Raw genomic sequence first — 9,068 nt, 5'->3', positions numbered from 1 at the left:
GAGGGGCCCAAAACTGAACACAGCACTCGAGGTGCAGCCTCACCAATGCTGAGTACGGGGGATGATCACCTCCTTGCTCTTGCTGGCCACGCTATTTCGAACATAGGCCAGGATGCCGTTGGCCTCCCTTGGCCACCTGGGCACACTGTTGGATCGTGTTCAACCGAGCATCAAAAAACACCCCCAGGTCCCTTTCATCTTCTCAGTCATCCAGGCACTTTGCCCCAAGCCTATAGCGCTACATGGGGTTACTGTGACCAAAATGCAGGACCCGGCACTTGGCCTTGTTGAACCTCACCCTATTCACCTCAGCCCAGCGATCCAGCTAATCCAGATCCCTCTGAAGTGCCTCCCTACCCTCAGGCAGGCCCACACCACCTCCCAGCTTGGTGTCATCTGCAAACTTACTGCGGGTGCACTCAATGCCCTGATCCAGGTCATCAATAAAGATATTAAGCAAGATGGGCCCCGGTGCCGCCCCGGCGCGTGATGATGACACCACATCCGGCCTGGAGCGGAAGCAGAGTGCGGACGGAGGAGGGGATTGGAGGGCGTGGGGCCCGCCAGCCGGAGTGCGTGCAGAGAACAGCGTTACGTCTTTGATGCCGTTACCCAATGCTGATCTCTTCCTCCCGTGGTTCCGCACCTATCTGCTGAGCATGCAAAGACTATCAGAGACCCCTGATGAAGTGAAAAGGCTCTTCTGAAAATAACTATTAGTAAAATATTTCTCTTGTTAGTTCTAATGCAGAAACAGCACCCCACTCCTACAGTTCCCCCCCTTTTTATACATTGTTGATTTCTGCAATTCTTTTCTAAGTATGATTTTATAGACATATTCCCCTTCTTGACTTTCTGAATTCCCCATTTCCTGTAATATCATCATTATACCCGAATACGGTAGTGGCTCAGTTGGCATTTACTTCAGCAGTGCTGTCTTGATCAGTCACTGTACCAGTTCCCTCACACAGGGGATAGCACAGCAACTGATGGCCATCAAGGTTCTTGCTACTATAATCAAAGAAGCAAGTATGGTTACAGCCAGCCCTTTCCATTTACCAAACCAGAATTCCAACCATCCATTGATAGAAGTATCTTCCTGAAGTTTCTGTCAATTCATCAGCAAGGGTGGTAAGCCTTTGCTGTGCCTTAGTTATTCTGCCATCTGGAGCTCTGTTCTGGGGATGAAAGCAATGGGTAGCTAGCATTCCACACACGCACCTTTTTTCAGATAACATCATATCTAGCATGATCCTAAACTTGGGTTGGGCCACACAAGGAAGGGTGCCCAGTGGTCATGGAGCAATGGCACAGCCTTCACCAACTGGTCAGCCTGTCTGTCCATCTGTCCTGGACAAGATTTCCCACAGGCTGTGTTTATAACTGGGATCGTCTCCTGGGCCTGCAGCTGTGGTTTTCTATGGGCTGCTGGGCTCAGGCTGGGTGCTGCACCAAGTCATTCTGCCCTTCCCCATTAGAGGCACTCCCAGCTTTTCTCAGCGCATCAGGGCACCTTTCCCATTCTCCTCCCTCTTGAGCACAGGTTCAAGCTGCAAGGTGGAGGTCAATGTGCTTACCTGAATGGGGACAGGATCAGCTCATCCTTGTGCTACCTACACAAACACTGGAACTGCAGCACATCCTCTGGAAGCAAAAGTCACACTCAGAATGAGACCCCGTCACCACCAATTGCATGCCAGTGCTCTTGCAGGAGGAACCCCTCAGATGCTACTTCCCAGCGCTGCTGTAGTGGTGTCAGGTGGTTGCTCCTTGTTGTATCTCAGAGTAACACCTTTGTATATATCACATCCTCAAAGAACCACATAATTGCAGTGTGGTGCTCCCTGTTCACTGTCTGGTATTGTAGGAATGGAATGTTGTTTCTGCATTAGATATTGAAAAGGGGGAATTGATCTGAAGTAAAGCACAATGTATTTGTATTTTGTAACTTGTCCTTAGAAATAGCTGACGTGAAAAAGTAGAAATACCATATATTTTACTAGCATATTTTAGAAATTTAGTTGTTGAAGTATATGATTGATTCTTGCTTGCAAAACTGCAATAGTTTTTAAATGTTCCAAATGGTATAGGTATAGTATTATGGACTAGAAAGCATAATGTAGGGTTATTCTGTTTGGATAAGAGACGCTCAGCAAAAGTAAAACAGACTTAACAGACATCAAAGAAGCCAGGGCCTCAGCACAAGGCTGGATTACTTTGCTCTTTGGGCAGGTTGGGATGCAACAGGCAGGCATCAAGATACTCCTCCCTATCCTCCTTCCAAACTTGTCTTTATGCAGGGACAAGCAGATGTCCAGAAACAATGACTGAGTGTTGAATGAGCAAATGTGAGAAGTTAACTAATACATGCTTAGCTAGCAAAAATTTATGTTTATCCAGTATCCATATGTTTAGTTGAGTATTGGGAAGATTGTGAGCCTTAAGTACTTAGTCAATGGGGAATCAGGGGAGAAAGAGATAAGCGTAGAGCAATAGGGCATAAACGATGTAACATTGTTTTCTGTATGCTCTCCTGATTGCAGGAAGCCCACCATTGCAATTGCCATCTCTGCCAATTCTAAAGATTCTTTAAAGTCTGTTTCAAAGCCACTGGCTTTGGGCTTGTTGGGTTTGGCCCAAAACAGCATTACTGGGACCAAGACTTATACCATCCACAGGCTTCCAGATGCCAGTGCACAGGCCTGGGGCCTGTGCTGGCACCATTCACCAGCTGCAGCTGCACCAGGCTGCAACGTGAGGCCCTCTGGAGATATCTGCAGTACCCAGGGGCCAATTTGGGATCCAAATGGGCTATTCAGTGAAGGAGATTTGATACCTCTTGGGGAAATTTATGTTTTGATGCTGTAATTTGAGATAGAGCAAAGGAGATTTGGCACCCAAAGAGGCAGTCTAGGAATGCCGACTGTATAATGTGGTACACTAGGGGTTGGAGTACTCAGAAGACAGTTATGGCACCTGTGGGGCCATTTAAGGCACCAGGACTGCAGCATGGGACCCACAGTGGGAAACATGAAGCTCAGGACACATCTGGGAACTGAATCTGGGGCCCAGTGAGGTGACAAGAGCTTGGTTGAGGGCACCTGAAGCTCCTCTGGGATGCCATTCGGAGATCCTAGGGCTGCAATTCAGGGTCCACTGGGACACTGGGGGTACAAGGGATGCCACGTGGGGACACCACAGGGGATCCGAGACTCCATAACTGGAAGTGATGGGTGCAATATTTCTGCAGGGACCCAGCCACATGAAAGACATTCACATCCCAAAGCCTCCCCACTGCCCAGTGCCCCACAGAGCTGCCTCCCATCCAATGCTATCCCACAGATCCATCAACATGACCCACTGCCAAAAGTCAACCATTTTTTGTGTGAAAATGCCATCCTGGCAGATACAGAGAAGGAATTTGGCAGGTGGAAGAGGTTGTACAGGAGTCAACAGCAGTTTGGTGCTAACAGCCAGACTCGGAGACATAGCTATCACTCAGTCCAGCGGTGGCCACAATGAGGGGCTGTGCAGACATAGTAGAGCCTCATGGCATCCTGCAGAGTAGAAGGAGGTGATAGTCACAGGAGGGGGACATGAAGGGGTGGCAGCAGCAGAGATCAGGCTGTGGGATTTTGGGGTGGTGCCTCACCTCAGCTCTTGCACTGTGCGACTGGAAAAAAACAGCCTCCTTGTGCCCACACCTGGGGGAGAGAAAGAAAAGCAGTGACACAGCAAGGACTTGGAGCACGTATAGAGCACAGGAACCACAAAAGGGGATGTTAAATAATCCCACAGGGAAGTAATGGAGCTGTCAGGGGTACAGGTGATGTACAGGATATAGCAGAGCCCTGCAGCAGGAACATGGCAGGGATACCATGCCCTCGACACTGGTAGGGTTGGAGCCCAGAGGGAAAGCAGCAGGGCTGGGGACACCCCTTGGCCCCAAAGGAGCCCCTCACATCCCTGCAGGGGGTTCTGGTCCACACAGGGCTCCCCAAGTCCTCACTTCTGGCAGGGGTGGTCCTCAGTGCGTGGCAGCGTAGGGTCCTGGGAGACATCAGCAATGATCTGCGTGAGTTCACTGTGAGAAGACACCCAGATTGTTAATCAACCCTTCTAACAAGCCCCAAGCTAGTTAATGACTCTGTCATCTCCCTTATTAATTGTATCCTTATTAACTGCTCTTGACTTGTTCCATCCTACTGCCTTCTCCTTATCAATTATTCTCTATTTATTCCTCAGTCAATCTTATTAACAATTCCAACAGTCCCTTTATGATTCTTATTAACTGCCTATGAATATATACCTCCTATTAATTGTCCCCATTAGTTGCCCTCCAGTCAGCTTCCCTCATTGCCTATTAATCACTCCTCATTTACACCTCACTGTTATTAACCCAACCATTCTGTTGTCATTCTTATTACCTATGAATCGATCCACTTTGTTAACTTCCCTCCAGCCAGCCTGCCTTATTACCTCTCATTACTGAGCCACCTGCCAAGCACTTTCCTCACTAATTACCTCCTAACAACTAGCACCAGTCTTTTTGAAATCGCAGCTTCCCCCTCCACCGCCTCATTCACCAGCTTCCACTGCCAGAAGAGGGACGGCCAATATGCCGAGGTGGGAGAATCGGGGTAGGGGAAGACATTAGGGGCTGTCTTATCTGGGGGGAGGGCCCGCTGGATGGAGGAGGGGCGGCACGGGTGGAGGTGGGCGGCTTTGGGGGTAGGAATCCCGAGGAAGGGCTGTCGGGGGGTCCCACGGGGGGCCGCACTCACTCCACTTCGTGCGTGATCTTGTTGACGTAGATGCAGCTGCTGTCGGCCTCCTGCTGGTAATCGCAGTTGCGGCACTGTGGGCAGAGATGGGAGCGGGAAGGGTCACAGCCCGGGCCCAGCTCTGAGGAACGCGGCTCGGGAACGCGCTGTGCCCGTGGGAAGTGCCCGAGCCGCGGGGGCTCACCGCGTAAAGCAGCACACGGCTCTCCTTGTCCTCCTTGGGGTACAGCATGTTGTTGCTAAAGAGACGCAAAATCAGCGCCGGGCCGGGCCGTGGCAGGGCTCGGGATGGGTCCCGGCCCCGCTCCCACCGCGCCGCCTCCCTCACCACTCCTGGCAGAAGCGGATCCCCACGAAGCCCGGCTCGGACGGACCCTCCGACTCCATGACGACTCCGCGCACGCGCACCGCAACCGACGACGGCGACTCCGCAGGACCAAAAAGTATCGGACAGAGGCCAGAAGGCCTCGGGCATGCGCACTGCCACCGACCACGGCGGCTCCGCGGGGTCAAAAGACATCGGAGCGCGGCCGGAAAGGCATCTTCGCCATCCCCCCGCGCCTACCCCAGTTCCCTCATCCATTCCCTGCAAAATTCGTGTTCCAGACACTTTACAGCTTTGTTGCTGTTTTCTGGACAGGATCCAGGGCCTCAATGTCTTTCTTGTAGTGAGGGGCCCAAAATTCAACTGCCACACTCATGGTGTGGCTGTGCTGGTGCTGAGTACAGGAGGACCATCATCTCCTTGGTCCTGCTGTCTACGCTGTTATCTGATACAAGCCAGGATGCCACTGGCCTTCTTGGCCACCTGGGCACAGTGCTGGCTCATGTTCAGTCAGCTGTCAATTAACATTTCTAGATCCTTTTCCTCCCTGCAGCATTCCTCTGCTCCAGGCCTGTAGCGATGCATGGAATTGTTGTGACTGCAGTGCAGAACCCAATACTTGATCTTGATAAAGGTCATACAGCGAGTCTCAGTCCACTGATCTAGCCTGTCCAGATCTCTCTGTAGGGCCTTTCTACCTTCAAGCAGATCAACACTTCCTCCCAACTTGGTTTCATCTGTAAACTTAGGGAGGGAGCACTCAATCCCCCTTTCCAGATTATCAGTAAAGATAATGGGGTATCAACACTATGGATGTCACATCAGTCTTGTCACAGGAGAATATTTCCTGCCACTGAATACGTGCTGCCATGTGCATGGCTGTGGTGCAATGTGGGCAGCAGTAGGGCTATTGCAGGGGCAGGGCTCTGACAGACTCACAAAACAGTTGCCAGGAGGTGTCAGCAAGGACAGGCTCCAAAAATTAAATTTATTTCAGTTGCCTTTGTGGTGGATGCATGGTGTTAGCAAAGGCAAATCTTACCTGCAGCTGGTCTTTGCAAGAAAATCAAGAGCAAAAAGAACAGCTTCGGTTGCTGCAGTGGAGACCAGGGCTGAATTAAAGACACGCTGTGCTGACGCTGAATGGAGAGTCTGGTTTAATGACAGCAGGTACAGATGGAGCTGAAGCACTAGATGTTTTTGTTGCCTGAGTCTTTACTGAAAAGGATTCCAGGGCTCACTGCTTGGGAAGAGGGTTTAAGGAAGATGACAGAATGCACCGACAGGCATTTCATGAAAGGCCATGAGGACAAATGCGAATGTTTTCTCCAGCAAGGCTCTATCTCTGACCTTGGCATAGGCTGGGGCTGCCAAGCTGGGAGCTGCCCTGTGGAGAAGGTCTTGGTGGGCAGTAAGCTAGGAAGGAGGCTGCCAGCGAGGCCAGCAGTGTGCCCCATTGCTCTGCATGGTTATTAATCGGCAGTAATTACATGAATCTTCCCCAGACTGTGTCTGTCTTACTTGTGATAGTAATTATGGAGATCTCCACATCCTTGTCTCAAACCATGAGTGAAGACCATAGCCAGAAGATGAAAGGAAGGCATTTTCTAGAATGCTCCCTCCAGATTTCATATGCCCAGCACAGGAATGATGTCAGCAAGACAGAGTGGGTGTGAGGAGGATCACTCAAGATAGTCAGGGCTGGAGCTCTTCATCTCTCCTGAGAAGAGGCAGAGGGAGATGGACTTGTCCAGCCTGGAGAAGGGAAAGCTGAAAGGGATCTAATTGCAGCCTGCCAGAACCTATGAAGAGGTGATGGAGAGTACAGAGTCAGGCCTTTCACCATGATGCATGCTGGGAGATAAAAGAGAATGATGCAGCCTACACAGAAGTGTTGGAAATATCCAAATAATTTATCAGGATGGTATCTCTAATAAAAGCAGATTTTATTCTCAATTGCAATTGTGGGCATCCCACAAGCAGGAGCACACACAGGAAACAGCATTACATCTTTTATGCCCTTTGATGCCCGCTTATCACTTTGTCCCCTCATTTGGCTGAGTACTTCAGCACTTTGGCTGAGTACTTCAGATTCACAAATCTTCCCGACATTTAACCTAACATATGGATACCTGCTAAACACAAATCGTTGCTATCTAAACATGTATATTGATAATTGTTTAATTTCTCCTCTGTAAGTTTTCTATCATGCAGGTCTTGTCTGTCCAGCAATAAAAATAAGTAGTCTTTCAACATTATGAGCCTATTGATATCCTTGTCACACTGTTTAAGTGTGGGATGTCTAATTTGTCTTTAACTCAAGGCTCAGAGGTATTCCATATGGCTGGACAGACAAGAGCTTCAGTCTTTGTACCCACAAATTACTCCATCTACCTAATCTCTTTGACTATAAATTACTTCACCTATCTGCTGAGCATGCAAAGACTATCAGAGACCCCTGATGAAGTAAAAACTCTCCCGAAAAGAACTATTAGTAAAATATTTATCTTGTTAGTTCTTATGAAGAAATAACATGAGCTAAGAATTGGGATGGGTCACCCATCAATGCTCTGCAGTTTTCACCCTTGGAGGTCTTCAAAATCAGCAGGATCAAGACTTGAAGAATGTGGTCTGGCCTTATTTATGACAGATTGGACTGCAGACCTGCCAAGTTCCTGGGTTACCTCATGATCCTATGTCCTGAGGGCCTATTGCTGATGCAAAGGGATGTTTACAAGGCATTAAGCTTTCTGTGCTGCACGTCACCATCTAAAACAAGATCTAGGTCAGTGAAGAGAGGTCAGCACTTCACTGTGACTCACCCTTTGCAAGGCTGAGGACAGTTCTGGCCAGGGAAACTTTTAGGGGTACCAAACTTTATTCAAGACAGAAATTGATGTTTTTTAAAAGCAGGAACAAAGAAATGATGACAGTGATCTAAGTCAAAGAAAACATTTCAATACCCTTATCAGCTTCTTAAATACTTTGGGATCTAATTTCTTTCTTATTTTGTGTGTGTATTGTTTTCTCTTTCAAATTATAGCATTTTTCAGAACTAGGTTTGGAGGACAAAAAAGTACAGAGACACTGACACCGGTACCCTGCAATCCCTTCCCAGCCTCCACCTGTGCTCTACCCTCCTGTATATTTGATCTCCATCAGTGAACATGACTAAGCATATCTTTTCAGCCAATGATCTGGACGAGTGCCCTTCCCACTGCTCTCTAGAATTCCTCACAGATTTACTCTTTGTTCATTCTGCTACCTCCCAAATACCTGGTTGCTATATGTAATTCAGGGAGTTAGAAACTTGCCTAACTCTCAAAAGTCTAATGAATTTTTTAGTCAACTCCTTAACTGTGTTTATATGAACCTCTTCCTATTTCTGCCTAATAAACTTGTACAAATATTCCCTGGGAAAGATAGGTCACATGCCCTGTCCTCTTGCACTGAGGGCAAGGAAGCCCTCAACAGCAGTCAGTCCCCTGCAATAAACAGAGTGCATCCAGTCTGATATGGTATGAGAAGTTTCACATTCAGGAGATCCCTCCAGGTTATTATTGCACATTGCCATGCAGCCAGAAGCTTACTGCATGAAGGTCTGAGAGCGCTGCTCCTCCAGTAAACACACAGTCTGCTCAGCATGTCATTTTCCCTCTGCTTTCTCTCCTTTGTCTGAGCCAGCTGCAGGCCATGTCTCCTAGGGCTCCAGGGCAACTGCTGTGAAATAGACTGAGGCAATCCCTGGTGTGCTCTCCCTCAGCTGGGCACACACACTTCTTTCCAGGAATGTCATTTTGCCCGTAACTGAAATTTATTGAGTTGGCCTTTCCTTGTCCCGTTTTTAGACAAGACACCCAGCCAGCATCAGTGAGGGATCTCCCCTGCTTAGAGAAGGAATTCAACAGAGTCAGTCAAGGCATCATAGCCAGCAGGCTTGAGGGAGGTGATCCTTCCCC

At 48.8% G+C, this 9,068-nt stretch overlaps 1 protein-coding gene across 1 annotated transcript; it reads right to left on the bottom strand.

Moving 5' to 3' along the window:
* Positions 1–3,361: 3,361 nt before the first annotated feature.
* LOC146757878 (DNA-directed RNA polymerase II subunit RPB9) lies at positions 3,362–5,190 on the bottom strand. Its single transcript, XM_085519042.1, has 6 exons — positions 5,113–5,190; positions 4,969–5,023; positions 4,785–4,858; positions 4,010–4,084; positions 3,653–3,704; positions 3,362–3,557 (listed from the first exon to the last, which is right to left on the bottom strand). Exons 1-6 carry the CDS (start codon positions 5,169–5,171, stop codon positions 3,495–3,497), a joined length of 378 nt encoding a protein of 125 aa, XP_085375168.1. The 5' UTR covers positions 5,172–5,190; the 3' UTR covers positions 3,362–3,494.
* Between the last annotated feature and the right edge of the window lie 3,878 nt (positions 5,191–9,068).

Source organism: Coturnix japonica, chromosome 18, assembly GCF_054131305.1.
Source record: "Coturnix japonica strain WE chromosome 18, WE-NBRP24, whole genome shotgun sequence".
Lineage (NCBI taxonomy): Eukaryota > Metazoa > Chordata > Aves > Galliformes > Phasianidae > Coturnix > Coturnix japonica.
The sequence above is the reverse complement of the archived record's forward strand: the minus strand, read 5'-3'. Positions and strand labels throughout refer to the sequence as shown.

Bases quoted from the DNA above. Each gene is read 5' to 3' on its own strand.
- LOC146757878 (XM_085519042.1), bottom strand. From the start codon at position 5,171: ATGGAGTCGGAGGGTCCGTCCGAGCCGGGCTTCGTGGGGATCCGCTTC. The intron at 4,859-4,968 runs GTGAGCCCCCGC...CTCTGCCCACAG, and splicing joins GCCGTGTGCTGCTTTACGCG to TGCCGCAACTGCGATTACCA. The intron at 3,705-4,009 runs GTGAGGACTTGG...TCTCTCCCCCAG, and splicing joins GAGGACCACCCCTGCCAGAA to GTGTGGGCACAAGGAGGCTG.